Source organism: Rhinolophus hipposideros, assembly GCF_964194185.1.
Source record: "Rhinolophus hipposideros genome assembly, chromosome: 4".
In the NCBI taxonomy this organism is placed as follows: Eukaryota; Metazoa; Chordata; class Mammalia; order Chiroptera; family Rhinolophidae; genus Rhinolophus; species Rhinolophus hipposideros.
In genome coordinates, this window is record NC_138050.1 from 82015651 (window position 1) to 82040998 (window position 25348).

At 36.0% G+C, this 25348-nt stretch overlaps 1 protein-coding gene across 6 annotated transcripts in view; it reads left to right on the forward strand.

The window, feature by feature from the left end:
* Positions 1–25348, forward strand: part of KLF12 (KLF transcription factor 12) — a 566208-nt gene that overhangs the window by 308911 nt on the left and 231949 nt on the right. For all 6 annotated transcript variants that reach the window (XM_081045624.1, XM_081045623.1, XM_081045621.1 and 3 more), the window contains one exon: positions 24859–24948. In XM_081045624.1, coding sequence (XP_080901750.1) covers positions 24859–24948 — 90 coding nt within the window. The remainder of the gene's footprint in view (positions 1–24858; positions 24949–25348) is intronic.

Below are 25348 nucleotides of genomic sequence, written 5' to 3' on the forward strand. Positions count from 1 at the left end.
TAGTTGAATCTCTTCATCTTAGATGTTGAGAGATGTTAAGTGACATATCCAAGGTCATTTAGCTAGAATAATAACTTAAATCTACTTGACTCTTCATCCAATATTCCTTTTATTCCACCATAAGGCAGAGGAGCATCTATAAAAAGAACATGACAATATTGGGAAGTAAAAGCCTGACAGACTATAAAATGCAGATAGCAAAAACTCAAGAAGCACAACGTCGGGTCATTTAGTATATTCACACTTCAGTGGGCCCGGAAGTTATCTCTGTACATAGTATTGCATAGGCATTGAGGCTCATAATTATTGGTCTGTGTCATCAAGAAAACATTACCTTATGACCCTAACCTTTTTATGTTAAATATATCAGGGATATTTCCATCCAAGTGGTTAATAGTTTTTCTTTTGAATTTGAAGTTAAAAGAGATAAATCCTCACCCATCCAGAAAACTAAATTCTTCAGAACACAATATTCCGAGAATGCTGTAATAAGGGAAGATGATGGAGGAAAGAAAAGACAGACCTGCCTTGTGACCTGCTCACTCTTTCATTAAAATGGCAGGACTTCGATGTTTGGTGCAGAGAATAATGTACCTTAAACGTTGCTTGACCTTTATCACCGAAGGTCTCATACATGTTTACAGGAAGGAGGGATCTGTGTCCAATACCTTCTTACAAAGTTGATGGCTTAAGGCTCATTGTTGGTGTCAGGCATGAGAGCTTCCAGAGCAGTGTGTAATGTTGTTGTTGTTGTTTTTTAATCGCTTGTCTTTGTCTTAGAACCCTGTCCTTTAAACACACACATTATTCACCTCATTCTTCTTTGAATACCACCAGGCTGGAGTTTGGTTTTGTGACTGGGTAGTCCAGCCTTGACTGATTCCTTCATCTTGCTGTAGCTCTCTGCACTGATTCAAACTCATTTTCTGTTTGGTGACTGGCATTACCCTATTTTAATCTTTCATCTTGGTTCATGCCATTTTTTTGTCAACCTCTCCACCGTCTGTTCCTTTCACTAGGCCAGGAAACTGATTCCCAAGTAAAAACTGAATTTAATTGTGGACTTAGAAAATGTTACATTTGTATTCATAAGGTGTTATCAAAAAACAATTCGGTTTTGGTTTTTCTAAAGCCAAGGACCTTGTCAGAATTGAGCATTTTTATTTGTGTTTAACTGTGTATGTTACTTGCCGTTGAGTTGGCTCCTATTCCTGTAGACCTTGTGAATGAGTGATGTCCAAAAATGTCATGTTGTCTATAGCCCTGCTCGGCTCCTGTAGACTCCTGCCTATGGCTTCTTTCATGGAGTCAATCCATCTCGTATTGGACTCTCTCTTTTGCTGCTGCTCTGTTTTTCCCAGCGTTGTTGCCTTATCCAAAGAACCCTACCTTCTCATAATGTACCTGAAGTAGCACATCTTTAGTTTTGTCTTTTTTGCCTCCAGTGATGTCTAAGGCTTAATTTGCCCTAGGACTCACTTGTTCATCTTTCTGGCGGTCCAGGGTATCCTTAGAGCTCTCCTCCAACACTATATTTCAAATAATTCAATATTCTTCTTATCAGCCTTCTTCACTGCCCAGCTCTCACTTTCATACACAGTCATTGGGACTACGAGGGTGTGGATGAGCTAGGCCTTGGTCTCCAATGACATATCTTTGCCCTTGATGATTTTTCCTAATTCTTCCATTGGTGCCCTTTAACCATATCCTGGTATTTATTTTGTTTACTATAACACACGTATATAAAACTCACTGGTAAACATGCGTAAGATTTTAGATAGGCGCCATCATTTTCGTTCTCTCACTTTGGGATATTTAAGTGGCTGAATTTAGAATTTTTTTATTATGGTGGAAAAGTCAGGTAAAAGTTCTTTGTGCATTGCAGAATATTAACTACCATTCCACTGTATTTCCTTAGTAAAGTGCTGGTCATTGGGTTTCAGTGTTGGGCGTAAGACCTTAGGGGTTACTTTCCCTTGAATACGGTAAGGGATTGTGGAGGATCAGGGGAAATGTATGGAACTGACTACTTTGTGTGTCACTGAGTGAAAATTGTATTTTGGCTCAATCCTTTTGCACATGGAGCTACAAGGGGCCATAAAGGTTAGGACTGCATTCAGACTGTCCTCAAATCAGAGCTGGCTACCCTTTTCTTACAAATCTCCAAGGAAAAACAGATTCCATGACCTCGGTTAACTGCACATTTGAGAACTTCATAATCACACTTGTAAGGACTTCTTCCTAAAGCCCATTCCTAATCCTTCCTCTTTCAGTTAGTTTTTTTCCTCTGGCATTATTATTATTTTTTACTTTTACTGTTTTTTCTTTCCCCTTCTAGTTTCTCTATCAAAACAATACGTGCTCATTATCTAGTAATTAGAGAAATATCAGAACACATGAAAAGAAGTCAGAGACAAGAAAAGTAAATTTACCATAATTTTAATTACACCCAGAATTATGAGGTAACTTTTTACATACCATTTGTATTTTGATTTTTATACTTAAGAATATATAGTACAAACCTGTGTATGTTGGTGGGTATATTGCTATATCTTTTGAAGTGACCCTATGTAGTATTTAATTTTATGAGTATGATAATTTATTTAACCACTATCCTATTTTTTAACATTTAGCATGCTTCCAAGATTTAGTAATTACAAACAGTAGAGAAATAAATATCCTTTTGCACATCCTTAATTATTACCTTAGGATATATTCTGAGAGTTGGAATTGCTAAAGCGAAAGGTATGTGCATTTTATGGCTTTTAATATTTTCTGCCAAATTGCTCCACAGTTTACAGCCCCACCCAGTTGGAGTATGAGAGTGGCCTGCTCTTAATTAATTTACATTGCAGCTATATCACAAGACCTTGTAAAAGATAGCTCACTGGCATGAGATGGTCACTTCCTAGCTTTAAGAGCATGCTATATAATAGGGGCTTAATTAACCATCATCCTTTTCCTCCATCGAAATTCTTGTCACCTCATACCTTTTGTTTAGACTGGGAAATTTTAATATATTTATGCTCTTTTGAAAAGGAGAGATGAATGGTGGAAAAGGGAGCAGGAGTTTTGGAGCATTGTGTAATTGCGTATGTGAATGTTCTTTTTTATTTCCTACCCTAGAGACACTGAATCAGCTTCCATTATGTTCTTTGTTGATCATGTGCAGTAGGATCATAAACATCCGTGTAGATACAAATGGATAACAACTAATTTTCCCATCTGTCCCATCCTGATCTGCAAACCTGATCAGTCTTTCTCTGTATAGGAGTATATACGGAGGTAATTAGAGGCTAGAAGCCCTGTAGATGTTAGTTAGAAAAATCAGTACATTTTCAAAATTTTGTGGAAGAATGAAGAAATGGGCTATCAAAAATAAGTTGGTCTTTTAACATATAATATTTCCTATGGAGACTTGATGAAAATAGTTTCTTCCCCCGAAGAGTCTTTCCTCTGAAGTACATCATGTGAGAAATGTATTGTCTTAGGGAAATGTACTCTTAATGGTGGCAGCCTTTATCGATTAAAGTATAAAGATATTGATGGTGCGTTGATTCACAGCACTGCTTTTTGTTGTTGTTTGTGTTGTGTGTAACCTAGCCATGTTGAGGTATTTGATCCTAAGGGAAAGCCTTTTAGCTGGTATGGTATCACATCACAGTGGTCCCCACGAATGAGTTACAGGTGTGCCTGAGGTATCCATCACTTGAGCCTTTGGGACTCTGCCAAGGCCATCCTTGGCTGATTACCCCACTGTGCAGTGGAACCATCGCCTCTTCTCTGTGCTCCATAATGTAACAACAGTAGGGAAGCCTGCTTATATATCTGTTAGGGCCTTTGGCTTCCTTAGAATACTATACACAAGGTTCAGATCTCCCTTCATGTGTCTGAGCATCCAGACTCATGAGGTCTATAGATTGCTCTGATACCATTTTGAGAGAATTGAGAGATCCAAAAAGTCCTGAGGTGTTCATTAGACCTAGAGTTACCAAAGATTCTCAGAGAATGGTTCTGAAATTCCAGGGTAGTTTTGTTATCTTCGGGGCCCTTTTCCCTGGAGAAAAGACTAGCTAGGCTTGAGTTTGCACTACTGTGTTCTGTTGAAGTGGACCATTAACAGTGGGAGATGCAAGATAATGAGTCATGCATAAGAACCATGAAGGAATTTACTGTTGCATTGTCTTGCTTATTAATATTTGTGTTTCCTTGCAGACTCTGTATGTCTCTGCATCCTTGGCTGTGAAAAAGTACTGGATATGTACGTTTCCTCTTAAAAATTATACCACAGCACAGATCACTTCCTCATTGTCTAAGTTTTCGATGGAAGATTCTGAGAGGTATAAAATTAGACATTAGATACTTCTAACAATATTTCAGGAAGGGTCTATGTATTGGTCTATCAGCTCTTTCCAGTTAGTTTCCCTATTTGTTGGCCCATGATTGGCACCTCAGATGCCTTTACTGTTTAGGGTCCCCTTCATAATCACAGAATGCTGTGTTTTTCTCCCATCTGTCATTGAGGGGTGGAATCCTTTGTGCCAGTTCTCTTGGATGTTTGCACTTACCAACCAGGGAACCAGATTTTAGCATCAGAGTTGTACATAGTTTCTTATTCAGAAACTAATGCCTTGAAGAAACGTAAATGTATAATGCTGTATTGAGTGATTACATTTAGGTAACTTAGCATTTCTACATCCCGTGTCTTTGACAGCTTATTTTCTGTCAAAATGTTAAAGTTTGCCCAATCAACTACCCTGTTTCCCCAAAAATAAGACCTAGCTGGACAATCAGCTCTAATGCGTCTTTTGGAGCAAAAATTAATATAAGACCCGGTCTTACATAAGACCCAGTATTGTATTATATTATATTGTACTATATTATATAAGACCTGGTATTATATTATATTATATTATATTTTTATTATATTATATTATATTATATTATATCATATTATATTATATTATATTATATACTGGTCTTATAGTAAAATAAGACCGGGTCTTATATTAATTTTTGCTCCAAAAGACTCATTAGAGCTGATGGACAGCTAGGTCTTATTTTCAAGGAAACACGGTATTGTAAAATGAAAAAATTTGTCTATTGATGTTATTGCACCATTCCAAGTACTAAATCATCACAAGACTTTTCCGTATAGAGAAATGGAATTATTTTCTTGAGCATGTTTTAACTTAAAAGGATGATTGGTAGAAAGAAACATTGTAAAAACATTGTCAAATGTCTTATTTGTTAGGAGAAGTAGTAAGACTTAATGCCTTAAAACTATTTTTTTTAATGTTTGTATAATGCATTCTAAAATTGGAAACAGATTGAGAGACTAAAATTAGTCAAGGCAGAGTGCTGTCTTAAAACCTACAATCATTTTTCCCCACAAGACATTATTCACAGCCATGCCAATCAATGATGTGTATATATACACACACGTAACGGATATAACTGACATACAAACACACACCCATATGTATCTATATCCTTCTGAAATCTTCTGGCATTAAAATTACTATTTTATTGCTTTATTTAATTGTATTTCAGTGTTATCTACAATAAATACACTGGGCGATAAATTTCTTCAAGGGAAAAATGATTAAATGTAGAATGACATATTTGCCCATTTGGTCTAGTGTTTAGATTATTAGCATTCCTTTCTAATGGTCTTGACAAAATGTTTATAATTAACGTACGATGATAGAAATGCATTCAAATCACGGTTAAATATACTTAAGCAATATAAAATAGTGTGGGAGATTTGTCTGTTTCTTCAAAATTTGTGGATAGCACCTTGCTTTTGATAGTTTTAGAGACTTGACAACAGTAGTTGCTTTTAGGAATTAGTATATTTGTACATGTCTAAGTATTTCTGATATCCTCTGATTTATAAGGTAAGAAATGCGTATTGAATTGGCCATTTGTTTTTTAGCTGTGTTTTTGAGATCAGTCTAAAGAATATATTCTTTTTTATTAAAAAAGTGGAATTTGTTATTAACCTGACAGCATAGAATTTTTTTAAAATGAATAAACTTTATTTTTCGATGCACAACAGAATTGAGCAGAAGTGTGGAGAGTTCCCTCCTGTGCACAACCTCCTCAACTGTCCACATCCCACACCACAGTCGTACATTTGTTACAATCGATGAACCTACATTGACACATCCGTATCACCCGAGGTCCACAGTTTGTATCAGGGTTCACCTTCGGTGTTGTACATTCTGTGGGTTTGGACAAATGTATGATGACGCCCACCCACCATCGTAGTATCTTACAGAACAGTGTCACTGCCATCAACATCCTTCATGCTCCGCCTGTTTATCCCTCACTCCCCCTTAACCTCTAGCAACCACTTATCTTTTTACTGTCCTTGGAGTTTTAATCTTTTCTGAAATGTCATATAGTTGAAATCATGCACCATGTAGCCTTTTCAGGTAGGCTTCTTTCACTTAGTGATATACATTTAAGTTTCCTACATTCTTTTCATGGCTTCTTAGCTTATTGCCTTTAGCACTGATTAATATTCCATTGCCTGGATGTGCCACAGTTTATTTATTTATGCATCTGCTGAGGGATATCATGGTTGCTTTCAAGTTTTGGCAATTATGAATAATACTGCTATAAAGATCCATGTGTAGGTTTTTGTATGGAAATAAATTTTCAGTTCATTTGGATAAATTCTGGGAGTGTGATTACTGGTTCCTATAGTAAGAGTATGTTTAGTATAGTAAGAAATTGCTGAACTATTTATCTTCCAAAGTGGCTATACCATTTTGCCTTCCAACCAATAATATCCTAGAGTTCTTGCTCCACTTTCTTGCCAGAATTTGGTGCTGTCAGTGTTTTGGATTCCGACCATTCTAATAGCTGTGTAGTGGTATCTCTTTGTTTTGATATGCATTTCTCTAATGACATATGATATTGAACATCTTTTCATACACTTACTTGCCATCTGTATATTTTCTTTGGTGAGATGTCTGTCTTACAAAGTATTTGGCCCATTTTTAATCAGGTCGGTTGTTTTCTTATTATTGAAATTTAAGGACTCTGTATATTTTGGGTAATGGTCCTATATCACATGTGGGTTTTTGCAAATACTGTTTCACAGTCTATGGCTTCTCTTTCCATTCTCTTGAATGCGACTTAATGAAGCCAGCTTATGAATTATTTGTTTCAGGGTTGTGCCTTTGGTGTTGTATCTATCAAGTTATCTCCATGTCCAAGGTTGTCTAGGTTTTCTCCTAAATTATCTCCTGACTTTTAGTTATATATTTTGCATTTAAATCTGCGATCTACTTTGAGTTAATTTTTGTGAAGGGTATAAGGCTTGTCTAGATTCATTTATTTGCTTATGGATGTCCAGTTGCTCGAGTACTGTTTGTTGAAAAGGTTGTCTTTGCTCCATTATATTGCCTTTGCTCGTTTGTCAAGGATCGGTTGACTATATTTATGTGAGTCTATTTCTGTTCTCTCTGTTCCATTTCATTGGGCCATTTGTTCTTTTGTCAGCACCACACTTTCTTGATTACTGTAGCTTTATGGTAAGGCTTGAAGTTGGGTTGTTTTTGGTCCTCTGACTTTGTTTTTTTCCTTCAATAGTGAACTGGCTATTCTGGATCTTTTGCCTATCCATACAAATTTAGAATCAGTTTGTTGATGTCCACAAAATAATTTGCTAGGAATTTGATTGGAGTTGCATTGAATGTAAAGGTCAAGTGGCAAAAATTGACATTTTGACAATATTGAATTTTCCTGTCCATGAACATGGAATAGCTAGCCATTTATTTAGATCTTTGATTTCTTTCATTAGAAGTTTGTAGTTTTCTTCGTGTAGACGTTGTATGTATTTGGTTAGATTTATATCTAAGTTTTTAATTTTGGGGGGATGCTAATGTAAATGGTAATGTGTTTTAAAATTCACATTCACTTATTCATTGCTGCTATATGGGAAAGTGAGTGACTTTTATACATTAACCTTGTATTTTGCAACCTTATTCATATATTCCAGGAGATTTTTAATCGATTCTTTTGGATTTTCTACATAGACTGCCATGTCATTTGCAAAAGAAGACAGTTACATTTATTCCTTTTCAATCTGTATACCTTTTACTTCCTTTTGCTATCTTAGTGCATTAGCTGGGACTTGCAGTATGATGTTGGAAAGCAGTGGTGAAAATTGGCATTCTTTCCTTGTTCCTGATCTTAGTGGAAAACTTTGGATTCTTACCAATAAGTATGATGGTAGCTGTAGGTCTTTTATACATGTTTCTATCAGTCAGTATTCTACAGAGAAATAGAACCTGTGTGTGTGTGTGTGTGTGTGTGTGTGTGTGTGTGCGTGTGTGTACACAGTCCTGTGGAGTTTTTTTTTTTTTTTTTAACTCTCAGGCTCGTCTACTCTGAGCCTCCAGTAATTCCCCCATTACAATTCGGGGTTTCTACTCCAGCGCTGCTTCCCACAGAGGTTTTTGTTTGGGATTTTTTTTTTTTTTTTTTTTTTTTTTTTTTTTTTTGCTTTGGCAAGTTGTGGTTCTCTGCATCTTCTTGTCTTTTCTCTCCAGTTTCTGTAGCAGCAGTTGGCCCATGACCTCATTCGTCTGATGTATCTAACAGAAGTTGTGATTTTTGTTTATTCAGCTTTTTACTTGTTGTTATGATGGATTGACGACTTTAAGCTTCTTACATTCAGAAATTGAAAGTCCCTGCGGATATTTTTAGTTCTTCCAAAAATGCATTGTTGAGAATCCACTTCTTTTCCTTAAAACTCTCTAGGAATTTTCTTGAGTAACAATTCCAGTATTGTTATGTAATCAGATAATGTGGCCTTAATAGTTAACGCCCCAGGGAAGTGGGAGATCTGCTGCAAAGGTCTGTGGTTATTATAAGATAGTATATTTTGTTTAAGGATCTGACAAGTATAAATCTTTTTTGCTCCTATACTTTTCCAGATAAGAACAGAAAAGACTGATTTTCCACAAGACTAAAATCTTTTAAAATACACTCATTGGCTGCTCTTGGTATCAAAAAAAGAAAGAAAAGTATTTGGCCCATAGTCTTCTTTTTCAGGGTGCTAAGTTCTTTACACATGGTAATAGTATAATGTGTCCATTTTTCTGTTGTTGTGGAATGGCCTCGAACTTAAAAAAGATGATAGCATTTGCAGATCAGAGAGCCGTATATCATAGATATCTGCCTCATGAAGATATTTGCAAACATCAGTTGATAGTGCACTTGAAGCAATATAAGATTCTATGCATCAATTACAAATGTAAATTAGACAATAAGTTCCTTTTAATTTCACCTACATTTTTTAGATTAGTAGTATAATTAAATTGTAACTATGATGTGAATATGCATGCAACTCTGTATGTGTGTGTGCCCTCTCCTGGCGAGGGAATTGGTGTGACCCTTTTACACTTGATGTAAGTTAATATGGATAAAAACTTACTTCTTTGATTTCTCTCACTGGTGTTCTCTTAGTTTGGCTCTTTTTTTTTTTTTAACCTGAAATTTTGAACACCCAAGTATTTCTTTTAATTATACGGATAATATATGAAATTATATGAAATTATGTGAAAAAGGTGAGAAAATTTGCCAAGGCAAAAATGAAAAATATCACATCCTTTTAGCTCCTTTTAGCTTTTTCTGTCTCTCTTCTCTCATCCCTCCTCCTTCCCTCCCTCTCTCTCCTCTTTTCCCCTTTTTCCCCACTTGTCCTCTCTCTCTCTGCTCCTGTCTTCTCTCTTCCTGTCTCTCTCCCTCTCTCCCTACGTTATTAGCATTGTTTTTAAAGGTATGGAAACATATTCTTGCCTCTTTTTTCACTTAATTATGATCATTCATTTAATGACAGAGAGCTACATATCACATATTTAATGAATAAATATTATTCAGTGGTTTGTATGATCCGTTCAGCCACTTCTCTATTGTTTGGCATTTAGATTCATTCCCCCCTTTTTTTTGAATACTGTAAGCAGTACAGTATTATACACACACACACTTAAGTACACTCATATGCTTGTTCAGTCATTTTTCTAGACTAGCATTTACTGTTAACTTCTTTATTTTTATTAGGATACTAGTAGGCCTTGACGTTCCGCCTTCATTTGTTTATCTCCAGCTCTTTTCAGAGTTTAGTTGGCTGTAAGTAAATGTTGAAAGAAGAAAATTGCATTTTGCAGTATTTGAGGCTGTTGTTCCCGCAGGTTTATGCATTCAAAAAGTCGTGATGGTCCACAGAGTCCTGGTCTTTAGGAGTAAACCATGTACAAAGGAGCAAGATAAACTGTACCATGCTTTGCTCTTTTGAAATCTAGTGGCAATGTCTTTAGTTTTAAAGCTAGTGTTTATCTGATATTGTGTTGAAAAATAATGCTCCTAAAATAAATCTCTCTATATTCAGTTTAAATGGCCATGCATGCTAATTATATAATACATAAATATATCCCATGATATTATAATAATATACATATATAGTACATACCCATGTACGTATATATGGTCACATATATAATATGTGACCATATATATAATACTTTAACTTTTTTTTTTAAGTTTTATTGAGGAATATTGGGGAACAGTGTGTGTCTCTAGGGCCCATCAGCTCCAAGTCATTGTCCTTCAATCTAGTTGTGGAGGGCGCAGCTCAGCTCCAAGTCCAGTCCCAGTTTTCAATCTTAGTTGCAGGGGGCGCAGCCCATCATTCCATGGAGGAATTGAACTGGCAACCTTGGTGTTGAGAGGTCATGCTCTAACCAACTGAGCCATCCAGCTTCCCAGTGGCAGCTCATTGCCTTCAATCTAGTTGTGGAGGGCGCAGCTCACTGGCCCCTGTGGGAAACTAACCGGCATCCCTGTTGTTCAGAGCTGTTCTAACCAACTAAGCCATCCATCCGTCCTTTAACTTTTTTATAGAACATTTTAATCCTTATATGCTAGTAGACTTAATTTAGGATTTTTCCTTTAAGACTCTCTGGCTTAAAATGCAGTCACATTTTCTAAGGTTTCCTTATGACTTTAAATTTTATCTGGCATCAAAGATCAGGGAGGTTTTCCTTCTGACTGGTTAAGGTTAAGTTAGTTAAGTCTTAGACTTGGTTAGGGGGACAGTGTTCCTCTGTCCCAAGATGCCTGGCAGCAGAGTGGAAGAAGAATGGTAACAGGACTATCATTTACGGGACAAAGACTTATCGGAATGAGAAGAAACACTGGCTGTGATTGGCTAAAGATTTCGGTAACACACCTTTGAGTTAGTAAAGGAAAGGTTTCTTTCTGGCCCGAGAAGCAGGGTTGATGATGATGTCATTCCTTGAGGGACAATTCCTGAAGCAGAGCAAGGTTTTCTTGTTTCTTTTTTTTCAGGGGGGGTGGAGGTCAGAGATACTGAATTTGGGTTGGATTTGTAAATGGTGCCAGGCCCCTGGAATGTTTACTTAGAGATGTCAGCCAGTCAGTCGGAATGTATTTCTGGGTCTTAAGAGAAAGATCAGGGCTGAAAATACAAAGTTGGGTCCCAGCAATTAGTTGTTGCAGTCTGGCTGGCTGATGATATCACCGGCCTGCTTTTCAGTGGAGACACAACTGAGATTGTGGATAGGGCAGTCGTTCATTTTATGGGACTGACTCCTGCACTGAGGACTTCTAGCATCCCTGGCCCCTGGGCACTAAAGGCCCATTGGAGTCCTCCAATTTTATGATATTCAAAACTTCTTACTTCCCCCAAATTCCCTGAAAGATTGAGGCGAGGCTGGAGGAAAGATCATGTTACCAATACAGGTTGAAGTCTGCTGAAATGATACCGTAGAACAACTTTGTCCAATAGACACAGGATGAAATCTCTATGTGTAGTGTTAAATTTTCTAGTAGACACATTAAAAATTAAGAAAACAATAACATTATCTTTAATAACATTTTATTTAACCAAGTATAATCAAAATATTATTTCAACATGAATCAATTAAAATTTAATGGGATGTTCTACATTCTCTTTTTCATACTAAGTCTTCAAAATCCACTGTATATTTTACATCGAAAGTAGATCTAAATTTGGATCAGTCACTTTTCAGCTGCTTGATAGCTGCATGCAGATGGTGGTTACCCAGATATCATATAGGTATAGAATATGCATGAGAATATTTCTGCTAATGGAAGAATATCTGTGGTTTGCCTTTCCAGAAAGCATGTTCTCTCATCTTCTAAAAAGATTTCCTTCTTTATTCCTATGAATCTGTAGTCAGATGTTCTAGAGACCTACTATACTTCACATCTTTTAATTTATTATTATTATTTTTCTTTTCGGTGAGAAAGCACTCTTCTCTTCTTTATCAAGGACATTGCTGCGATTTAATTTACATGACCTGTGGTGATTTAAATTTGTTCTTTTGCACATTGCAACCAGATGGAACTGACTCGTGCAGTTCCACAAAGATGTGTTGTTACCACAAGCATGTGTTGAACTTTATGTTACTTAAAAGATAACTTTCCTAAGAAAATTAATACAATATAGATAGGTTTGTATTTCAGTTCATATTGTGAAATACTTGATAGAGGAGTCAGTCCTGGTTTCTATGAAGAAAAACAAAGTATAAAATGTCATCCCACAAGTCTGATGTAGAGCCAAGAATGAAAACTCTGTCTTCTTGTTTCTTGTTGAAAGTTAAGTCACCATATCCATTTGGGTAATTACAGTTTCATTCTTTGGGGATTCTTGAGGCTAACTTGGTAGATTCTCACTGGCCACGTCTAAGAATGGGTCGATACATCTCCCCTGAGTTGTTATATTAACACTGAAATCCTCACAATTTTTTTTTTCAGGCCCTATAGCTTGACCTAATGAGCAAATTCACAGTTCCTTTCTGGAATCTTTGCATTTGTGGGAGAATTTGGGTATGCAGAAAGGGGAGAAGGAATTCACACAAAATAGTAAACTCATCTCGTAATATGTTGCTAGTTTCCCAGCAGATGTATTCTAAAGAAAACTACAAATAATCTTTATGTCCGGTCTTATTTTCTTTTGATATTGAGGTAGTGTTTATAATATAGGGCAATATAATTCAACATTAAACTAAGATCCTTTCCTAATGAGTGGATTGTATCAGTCCTTTTAAAACGGGCACCTTCCTTTTCCCCTTTTTCCCCCTCCCCCTTGACATTTGACAATTTCTGAAGGCATTTTTGATTGTTACAAATGTGGGGATGAGGGAGTGCTACTGAGATCTAGTGGTAGAAGGCAGGGGTGCTGCAGAGTATCATACAATGCACAAGACAGCCCCCATAACAAAGAGTTATCTGGTCTAAATGTCCATATTGCAGATGTGGAAAAGCCCTGATCTAAAAGAATATCTCAGTTATGGCAATGAACTTCCTATAAACAGGGCGTATTTACTCTCTCGATGAGCAACTTTTCTTTTGGCCATATTCAGTATCAAGTAGCATAAAAAGTATCAAGTAGCAGAAAAAGGTAATAGAAACTTCCTGGGTACAACAAGCAATACAGGTTCAAAATTATACTGTTTTTATTTTTATGGTGTAGATTTATTAGGAGGCTGGCAGGAAGTAACGGAGCCTGGGTAAATGCTGTGAGGTTATATAATCCATTAATAAAATAGTATAATCCAGTTCTGCTAAATGAACTTTGTTTCTTTTCTGACTTTCATTTTGTGACATTTTAGAATTTGAGAAGGAACCATAAAAGGGGAAAAAATAGCCCTGGATTTAATTGATTTGCACACACACCTTTAGAAATTCTAAGATGGGATAAAAATGGTTGCTAAACGAGGAAATGTAGAGATGAGAGAAGGACGTTCAGAATTACAGCAGCATGGATAAAGGCATAGTGCTGTTAATACTACTGGCTTCATATTTGCCTAAATACAAGCAAATTTTTTAACTTTTAGCCTCTTGGATTTATTTTATTTCCTGTGTAGTTCTTCTATTTTCATCAAATAATTTTTAAAGTTTTCTGCAGTTCAAATTACAGGCCACTCTGTAGGTATCTTCTTCAGTAACATATATGTTAAATAAGTTGAATAATAAATAGCTTTCATTAAAACAGTGTATTTCTGGGCATTCATGTGAAGGGGAACCCTAAATAAGTAAAGTCATTTTATCACTGAATCAAAAACATTTCTTTGCTAGGAAGGGCTATCAGACATTTCATGATTGTGTCTAGTAGTCAGAGAATAATAAATGTCCTCCTTACGATGTCTGTGGAGACGCAAGTTGTGTCCCTGTGTAATTAGTGTGCGTCCTTACAGTTTCAAACAGATAAAATAGTTCATTTTCACCATTCATTATGAGAAATATGTATTATTTTTGTAGATCAATCTTCCATCATTTGCCGTTTTTTAAGCAAACATCCGCCATTTCCATTCTAGTTATATAATAGGTCATATAGAGAATCTTAACACATAAAACTAAGTAGATTTTGCAAAGTCAAACAAAAATCAGATTAGGACAGCCAGTCTTAAAAAAGTTTGGGAACAGTTGATGACATAGTATTACCATTACTACTACTAATTTAAATTATTTAATATTAACTATGAACATGAAAGCACTTTATATGCATTATCTCATTGAATCCTTAAAACAGTTCTATGAAGTAGAAAGTTTTCTGCATTTTACACATAAGAAAACTGAAACCATAGAAGGTTATACACCAAGTGGGTTGTGGAATCTAACCTAGGAAGTCCATTTATTGGGCCCATGTTCTGGTCAATATTCTAACTTAAACTTCTATACAACTATGAAAGTGTACAAAAAAGGCATAGACATGGAAGATAGAATGCCTTAATAAAGGTAAAAGATAAAGCAGTCAGAAGTCTTGGAGATGGTATTGGGATAAAATAAAAGTACGTACGTAATAGCACTGCCAATAAAAACATCAAATTAGTATAGAGTTGGATGATACATGAAATTAATTGTTATGACCAAAGACATCATTTGAGAAAATCTGGAAAAGTCACTGCTAGAGGTGGATATACTTGTAAACCGACAGATTACATTTTGGGTTGAGCCTGTGCATTTGGCGAGTGGGCAGCCAGCTAGGAATGTCTTTCTCCACTGCGTTCCCAGGATACAGAGTGTTGGGGGGAGAGTTAGAGGAAACCCATGGTCATTTTGAGATGTGCCTGACATGGGTGGCTAGACAATTGTTGATAGAATTTTTTAATTGCAGTTATTTTTGTTACACCTTTTGACAACATTAAAAACACTTACATAATGCTTTTGTATGCTTTGACAATACTTCTTGGATGAAATAAACTGTAAAGTTCATTTTTTCCTACCTTTACTGTTTTGAAACATGCATTAAAAGCCAATATCATGCCTAGGGTTAACAAGGAATATAATATTTTATTTGGTACAAAATCTTAACCAAATGTTCAAAGTATAAAATGAGAGGAGAGTGAATATAGATTCTTGGAGAAAAAGACAAAACCTAGTTTACCTATTTAGCAGTGTACACCTTTTTCTTGTCATGGAGGAGAATCTTAACATCAATCTTTCTCTGCTTTGTTTTCATTAGGATATTTGTAATTAAAAAAAAATTAACTTGGATTTTTTATTTCTTCTCAAAATTCTTTTACTCATTCCCAACTCTTCAGTACTGTTTCTTCAGGCTGTGCAGGAGACAAACATTCAGCAGCCCATGTTTTAATAAGATAATCCATGTTGGATTTGATAAGAAGCCACTTGACATCATTATAGACCAAGAAAGGTGGAAATATAGGTCAATAGTCATTTCCTTGTTTCCTACAGAAAATAAATGACTTAATACATGATAGTAATCTTTCTTCTCTCTAGGCACAGAGGACCAGTAGTGATGTTATTTCATTATGTATTCCATTCAGTGTTCTGGACGTTGTTGTTTTTTTAGTACTATTCACATGATTTTCATAAAGGGAAATGGCCAATGAATATGTTAATGTACAAGACTCTTAAACTTGTACTTTGGAAAATATCTATTCAATTCTTTTTTAAGTTTTCATAACCATGAAAGTTTGCAAAACATAAACTCTAGAGACCATATTAGTCAAAGCAGAGTTAATTCTTGTCTTGAATATGTAGCTACTAAAATGACTTGTTTATATGTTTTTTTTCTCTATTTCAACCAAACTTGTGTGTTTTCTGAATTTGACTTAAATATATCTATTACAGGATTTGAACATCCTCAGCTTAAGAGAAATCTTCCTCTGTAACAGATCCTGAATAAGCAAATACAGAGGGTGCCAAAAAAATGTATACACATTTTAAGAAAGGAGAAAACTGTATTAATTGTAATACTCAATATATACCAATAACAAAAGATGAATGCAAGTCACGTTTGACTTCTGCAATTACAAGAGGTGCTCAAAGTGGTTACCATCAGCGTCCAGACAATTCTGATTATGAAGAATTACTGCTTGAGCATAGATAACATCTCTTAAAATGTGTATATATTTTTTGACATCCCCGGTATATACTGAAATTATACATTATACCCAAATATTCCTGTATTTTAGAGTGTGGTAGATCTGCTAAGGGATAATGGAGGAATATATGACGTGGTTGGCTTTTTCTCCTGGGCTTCCTGCCTCAACCTTCATGTACAATCTGGAAAAATCAATGCCATCCTTGACACTCCCTCCTCCTTGTATACCACCAAAGCCTGTTCATTCTTCCTTGAATATTTTTACTCCTCTTTATTCCCACTGCTACCACCTTAGGTCAAGCCCTTACCACCCTCCCCTGGGATATTGTGGTAGCATATGAACTGGTTGCACTCCCTTCTGCATCAAATCCCATATGTTTATAAGCCATCTTCCAAATTAATTCTGCTGCTGTCTTTCTAGTAAACACAAAGCTTAAACACATTATGCTTTTGCTTCATAAGCCTTCAGGACTCCCCATTGCTGCCTGTTGGGTAAAGCTCAAACTCGTTTCTTCCTCATTTATCTCAAGGTGTCTGATGGCAGGGAGCCTTTCTCTCTTGTTCACTTGTACCCCTAACAGCTAGCACATAGCAGGCATTAAAGAAATCTTTGTGAATGAATAAATGAATTACTATAACATATAAGGCCCTTTGCTACCTAACCCCAAGTTACCTGTCTGGTGTCACCTGCAGTTTCTTCAATGAACACTATGCACCAAATCCTTTATTATTCTTCACAAATATGGGGGATTTCATAGCCCTAAGACTGTATGTTTGCTCTTTCCATCTGTCTGTCAATACCATCAGTCAACCAATCTGACCCAGGAGAATGAATTGATTGTGTATCTGTCACTATTTCTTCTGTCTATCAACCCAACAAATATTTCCTGAGCACATACTACTACACATTGGACACTATTATAAGTCTGGGAATAAGGATACTGCTACCATGTTTCCCCGAAAATAAGACCTAACCGGAAAATAAACCCTAGCATGATTTTTCAGGATGACGTCCCCTGAACATAAGCCGTAATGCATCTTTTGGAGCAAACCTTAATATAAGACACAGTCTTATTTTCGGGGAAAAGCGGTATGAACAAACAGACAAAGTCATGGCCCTCCTGGAACTATCATTCTAATGTAAAAGCAAATAGAGAATTTGTCAGGTAGTGATGAATACAAAGGTGGAACAGAATATACAGAGGCCTGGAGGCGAGGGCCTAGTTGAGTTGTAGCAGAATGGTAGCAAGGGGAGGTCGGCTAACTGGTTCAAGGCACATTGCATAAATGGTTATAGGTACCCGCTGTAGGGGAGGCTAAGGATTTCAGAATGACCATAACACTATCTCCCTTCAGTGTATCCGTAATCGACCTGCTTTGCCTTGCTGCTCCCACTCAGCCCTGGCTCCCAGCATTTTGTTATATCAGGAGTTTGGAGCACACTAGCCCACGTGGCTTGAACAGTTCTGGGTTCATAGAGCTTTGCAGCTAAAGTCAGAGTATCCAGCAGTTGAAAATCTCTATCCCTGGTCATTACAGAAAATAGATAGTAGTCCCAGAGTTAGATTACCTAGTGTTTCCATAACCTTGGGCAGATTACTTAATCTCTGTGAACCTGAATTTTCTTGTCTAAAATGGATATAGTTTTTTTAAAAAAGGTTTTGGGGGGACTAAATGACTAGAATGAAACTCTGTACAACTTTCTTTTTTTCACTTATATATCCTAAATACCTAGACAATACCTGGTACTCAGTAAAGTATGTTTTTAATAAATCAGTGACTGAGCAAATGAATGATGTAATGAACGTAAAGCACATGAAATGATACCTGGTACATAAGTGCTCAGTAAATCGTAGTTATTATTATAGTTGTTAATATTTTTTAAATTATGAGACCCCGTGATCCCATTGTGGTTGTGTTGCAAGTGTAACTGTCTGTGTGTGGGGCCTGTGTACTGCCTTGGCCCTTCTGTCTAGGCACGTGGTGCCTGGTTGCCATATGGAGGTGTGTGTGCCCACAGAAGGAGGCCTACGGCGTGTGGTAGCTTCCTGATTCTGTCTCCTTGTGTCCTCCAGCTCTGTCCTCTCTGGGGGGCTAGACTCTCAGAATTAGTTTCTGCTACTCCTGTTTCATGGAGGGCATCTTATTTCTGGCTTCCTTTTCAGAATTGACTCACTTCTCTCATATATATACATTTAAGAGATATAATCGACATACATTATTGCCGTGTTTCCCCGAAAATAAGACCTAGCCGGACAGTCAGCTCTAATGTGTCTTATGGAGCAAAAATTAATATAAGACCTGGCCTTATTGTATGTTAGTTTCAAGTGTATAATGTAACGATTAGATGTTTGTATGTAGTTAAATGATAACCATAACGGGTCTAGTTATCATCTCTCATCCATCACTGATCATACATAGTTACAGATTTTTTTTTTTCTTGGGATGAGAACTTTTAATATCCATTCTCTTAGCAATCTTGAAATATAAGTTACAGTGTTATTAACTATAGTCACCAGGCTGTATATTACCTCCCATGACTTATTTTATAACTGGAAGTTTGGTTTTTTTGACCACCTTCACTCACTACCCACACACACATACAGCTCCCCCCTCACCTCTGGGACCCACTTATCTGTTCTCTCTATCTGTGAGCTCAGTTTTTGTTTGTTTGTTTTTGTTTGTTTGTGTTTTAAGATTCCACTTATAAGTGAGATCATACGGTATTTGTCTTTCTCTTTCTGACTTAACTTCACTTAGCATAATATCCTCTAGGTCCAACCACGTTTTTGCAAATAGCAAGATTTCCTTCTTTGTTTATGGCTGAGTTATTCTCTTATCTTTACACGACACCAAGGATCACTTGTGAGCCCTTCCTGAGACTCCAATACCTGCCCCTACGTGTTAGAACTCTCCCTGGAAAGTTAACACTGCCCAGCTGAACTGAAGTTTTGCCTTTCCTCTTTAGGGTTTGGTTGGTGGTAGGTTAGCACTTCTCTTGCCATATTTTTTTCTGGTTTTTGACCAGGTTTCTGTTCTCCAGCCCCTGGCTTGCGCCCATCGTCTCCAATGTGCCTCATGGTTCATGAATATGGTGCAGATAGATTGAGATGGTTGTGGCGTAGCAGAGACCCTCACTGTATGTTCATGGAAAGATTTGGCCAACTCACAACCCCCAAGTGTGTGCAGCTCTTCAGAATATGAATGGCAAAAATAATTTTTTTACAGTGTGTGTTAATGCTAGGATGGAAGGCATTATTCAGAAGGTCAGATCATATTTCTAAAATATTAACATGAACTATATATTGTAGTGATAATTTAGCACTTTACCAACACAGGAAATAAAATGATTTTTGCTATCAGGAAAATATAATTACTGCATTGCACACATAGTTTTACTAGTCTTTATGAGCGATAATTCCATGTATCGGTTTGAGATATTTATGGAAGGGTTGTGTTTTTGAGACTGAAGACAAATATTTCAGAATTAGGTATATATTAATCATTGAAACCACTGAAGGGAATTTAAGAGTCCCAATAGTTTGGCTCTTAGTTCTGCCAATAAAATGTGGTCATTGATGTGATATCCACTTTCCCATCCTGTAAAGTAATGAAAGATGAAAGACTGGGTTAGAATAAATAGCAAAGTGTATAATTGAGCTGATGTTTGTTTTGTACCATTTTAGGTACTTTGATTATGCATATACCTCTACAAAATGACTAATCAGTTCGAGGATATATGAGCTTAGGAAAATATACTTTCACACTTAATCTACATGATTGTAAATTATGTGTGACGTCTAAATATGTCTTTATTGAGTATAAAATGTAGAAGATGAAGTTCCTATATCATCGAAGTGTATGAAACTCTTGTGAAAAGATTGAAAGAGCCACCAAGGATATGAATATTTTCAAAACACTAGGTAGCAGATGAGATTACCATAGATTTTTCTGGATGTTGACATCAGGATGGGCTGACATGCTAAATTAATTATGAGATATTTCTAGGATAGGAATGTATAATAATATCAAACCAAAGAAATTTGTTGAAAGCTTGATTTAAAGAAAAGAAAAAGGTGTGAAATAGCTTTGAAACCAGGGGGCTTATTTGACTCCGTATTATAATCCAAGATGTTGATTCTTATCTTGTGACCTTGGACAGTTTAACCTCCTTATGTCTCACATGCTTCGTCTTCAGATCATGTAGCATTGACCTCTTGGGTTGCTGTAAGCACAGGATCTGGTTCATAGTAAATATGCAAATGATAGGTGTTATGTTTGTTACTAAGAATAATAAAATAATCACTGTTTTATGTTACTATGTGATTTGTTGAATAGCGATAGATCATTGAAACGAGTAGCTGAGTATCATTCCAATCTGTTAGGTTTTTTATCCTTACCTATAAAGAGCAAGAGGAATTCACTGATTCTCTTGCATTTCAGCACAAGTTTTGGGGTTGGGGTAAAACAGTTATGTTTTCTCAAAAAAAAAAAAAAACCACGACCTATTGGTTGGACTGGTATATCTGTGGTAGACTTGAAACAAAGTGCTATTGTTGTTTTTATTGTTGTTGTTATGGTAGAGGTGACTCAAAAAAGGGGAGAGGAGCTAACTTTTTCTAAGAAGCATTTTTTTCTTTAAGGAGGGCGCATCTCACAGTGGCCCATGTGGGGATCGAACCAGCAACCTTGGTGTTATCAGCACCATGCTCTAACCAACTGAGCTAACTGGCCACCCCTCTAAGAAGCATTTTTCAAGCAAAAGCCTAATTTCCTTGATTCGTTTGCTTTTTCAATAGGAGAATGTACTCAAAAGATAATACTTTTAACCGTTTGGCATGCTGGCCTTAAAAAACCTTTAAGAATCTTCTGTGAAAGTTCTTAATCAACTTGGTGCAATGAATCCTGAATTGCTACTCATATGTCCCTTATATTACTGACGCCGCTATGGATGGAGACGATTGATATTTCTCATCCCTTGTAACTGAACGTGAAGATTTAAGGTGGATATATAATTAAGTGATCATGTCCTGTACTTCAAGACATCAAAACACCAGTAGATATTTTTGGCTTATGAAGGAAAATCTTATTTAAAATTAGGTCTATTGAATATTGACTAGGTGGTTCTTTATTACCCAATTGTGCAAACTGGATGACTGACTCCCAGTCAGGAGGAGGGAGAGGAAAAGGCCTGCATTAAGGGAGTAGGAGGGCAGATTGTAGTGGTTGACCTGGAAAGTCATCCCTGCCTGTTCTGTTTTTACGAGATATGGTCATTGAGCATCAGTCCCTTTCTTCCTGCCTATTCTATTCAAAATATTTTGATCTGGTAAGATCAATGATGGTTGTATTTTTACAGCTTTTGACTAGGAGAGTTACTATCTTCTGGACAGTTGTACTGCCAAATCTTATTGGGCAAATAGGAATATCCAGAGTACCATTTTCATTCAATTCACATGTAACTGGTCACTAGCCAACTAATAAATCTGATATGAATATGTGCTTAAATTGGTAACATTTGCTCATGAAAAAAATAACATGGGTGTATACGTGTGTATATGAATATATGCACACATATAAATTATATAAGGTTGCATAATATCAAAATGTTTGTTACAACATAAATATACAAAGAGTACCATGTCACTACAGTTGATGACTGTGTAATTTTATTTACTTCTTGGAAATCAATTGAGCTTTTGATTCCATAGCAAATGTGTTTTGATTAAGATCGTGGCAAGATACGTTTGACAGCAATTTCAACTTATTAGAGTTTATTACATATTTAAAGTCTAGAGTCAACTGAAATTGTATGTATCTGATTTTAGTTTGCAGAGATAAATCTATCAATATTTTGTTGCAAGCACTGTATCCTCACTGCTGTACAATTACCATGCACTCTATAAAAACCAAATGCCTTCCTGGATGGTCTGGAATACGTTGTGATGCTCAGTGCTTATGTTTATGCTAAACAGGGTTAGAATGATGAATGCAGAGATTAATATGCTTTATACATATTTACGATACGACTTTCAGGCCTATATACAGATTGAATCTGCACTTGTTGAAAGAATTTAATAGTTAAGGATTGGTTGTTTAGCTGTGAACATTGTTATTTATGGTATTTATTATGGTTGTGGCTTTGGATGATCAGGAAAAGAAATATTTCCAGGGAAAACTTAATTTCATATACAATTTTTGAAAATATGGTTTATTTTTTTACGTTGACAAGAAACTAATATGTACATCCTGTTTTTAATACATGTAGAATTATTCAAGAACAACAGTTAAAAGAAAACCACCATGTAAACGCAGTGATATTTAAATGTGCTCAACGGAACATGGATTCAGTTAGGTTTTCATGATGTATCCATTTTTAGCCTCAAAGACTGTGGTTAGCTTGCATTTTTTTAAATTAGTAAGTTTATCAGAGCCAGTGAGGAAAATGGTTAAAGTGTATCAGTTGTAAATTGGTACAAAGCACTAAAAGGGACATTAGCCTCTAATCAGATTCTAACAGTTCATTAAACCTGCCTTTCCAGAATCGCTCTTTGTCTTTTTCCCTCCTTCACAAGGCATCTTCTTCCCTTTACGTCTGAACAAGACCTTCTCTGGGTAGGAAGCAATATCAACTCATTCTTCATTGTGTACCAACGAGACAGCCTGCAGGATGCTTTGTTAAGGGAGATTCTGGGCTGCTGTGAAAGGCAGGGCGGTTGAGGGCTGGTTGCTACAGGAAGGCTTTCCTGAGACTAGATGGTGGCAAGCCAAGCTGGCTGCTTCTAACTGCAGAAGCAAGTGACACATTAGGATTTGAGATTCAAGCCTGATGTGCAAACTTACCAGCCTCCAGGAAAGGATTCTAAGCTTGGAACAAATGAACTGAGCTCGTCAGTAATGCCACAGTTCCTTCAGCTCTAAGCTATCTATTAGGATACAACATCCCTAAAAAATATGGACAAGTTAAAAGCAAAAATTAAAAAAAAATAGACGTACTCTGAAATTTTAATAGTATTTTACGTTTTTAAGAAAAAACATGACATTAATTTCTATTCTTTTTATTACCTAATAGACTGGGTAGCATGGAATTTTTAAGTGCTCATTAGTTAACTCTAGAGTAAATTTGCTTTTTTTCTTCTTGTTGATTTTTCCAAGCAAATATTTGTGATAAGAGGCCCTCTAAATTTTATTTATTAAAGTGTTTTTCTTAAACAAAAAGAGGATTTAAGAAATAGAAATAATTAGAGCTTCCTTATACTGTACTCTGTTAATATTATTTGGTGATAAAAACATTTAGTTTGTGATTTGTTGAAGTGGAAGTTGTTTTTATTTAACTGTTTATTTTGTAGAAAAGCAACTACTGTATGAAAGGCGGAAATCCTGAAAGTTTAGAAATGATATTAAACTTTGTCGCCAGGTGGGAAAAATATTTAAAAACAGATCTCTTTCTTTGGATAAGCCCACTTTAATGTCGTATGGTTACTCGATAAGTGAGCAAAAGAACCATTCTAAAAACTCAGTCAAATTTAGTCATTTCAGTTTCTCAGTTTTGTCAGTAAATGAGGGTAAGGTTGGGATTCTAAACATGTTTTAAAGCATGAACTTAATTTTAGACTTAAGCAAACACTGATATGTGGCTTTCCGACTCCCTTCATAGATTATTGACTTCAGAAAATCCCCAAAGCAGTGAAAATTAGTAGAAAATAACCTTGGCTTAATCTTTTTATAAATGTAGTTTGAAATTATATTAAGCCACAATAGAAATAAGATTTTCCTTTCAAGAGATGTCTAATTGAGTCAAACATATTCTAGAACAAAAAAAAAAAAATTGTTATTTGTTCTTTGGTGTGACTTCAGCTTAATAATTCACTCTTAATCCAAGATTTATGTTAGTTGTTTTTAAATGTTTGGGGTTGATATGTAAGAATTTTCATTTGATCAGAATTACCATGATACCAAAATTCAGTGTGTCTAGAATTATCTTGACTTTTAAATATTTAGAGTTTGACAATAATATGTGAGTCTATAAATCATTTTTATCTATTTTTCTCCTTTATGGATTTCTGTATGCAGTACAACCTCCAGAACTAAGGAAGAGAGAAACGTGCTTTATATTTCCTTACTCTCTTGCAAAAGTATGATGAATTATTCCAGCCCCGTATAAATTAATGTAAGGTTTCCTTACTCCAGTTTATTACAGTTTGACCTCCAACCCCGAGGTCAGAGATTCAGACTGATTAATTCAACTTCTTCGTCATTATTTCAAATGAAAGTTCAGAATGAGGAGATAATTGGTTATGCTGATATTCTCAATTAATTGTACTTCGTTGTTAAAAAATTAGGTTAGCAGTACTAAGTGTAGTACAATGAAGGAAGACTGTACCAGATGTCCTCTTTGGAATGCTTTAAAGCTGAACTTCCCTCTGTCTCTTTTTTATTCTCAGAATTTCAACACCTTTGAGAACAGAATGTTAATGCTTAATGGGATGCCGGCAGTTAGAGTCAAAACAGAGCTTTTGGAATCTGAACAAGAGGTAAGCAGAAGTTTCTGAGACGCCCCACCCCCCCTTCTCTTTATGATACTGGCAATCATTTCTAGAGCATCCTGATGTTGGCAGAACAGATTTTCTCTCTTGAGTAAAAATCATCTGAGACTGTGGTTGATTCTCACTCATTTGCAACCTCAAGTATTACTAACTTGGAAAAGATCACTTTCTGAAATGAGGAAGGTACAGTAACTTTATAAGAACCATATGACTATTTAAATTGGTGCATGTTTTGAAAAGCAAATAAAAACCCAAAGCAAAGAGGAAGTATTAAAAACGTAGGAGGAATATAACCTCAATGTCAGAATAGCTTTGCTCTTTCTTAGGAAATCACAGAGCCCAGGTATGGGAATGACACTCTTTGTTGGGTGGATTTCTCTGCTGACAT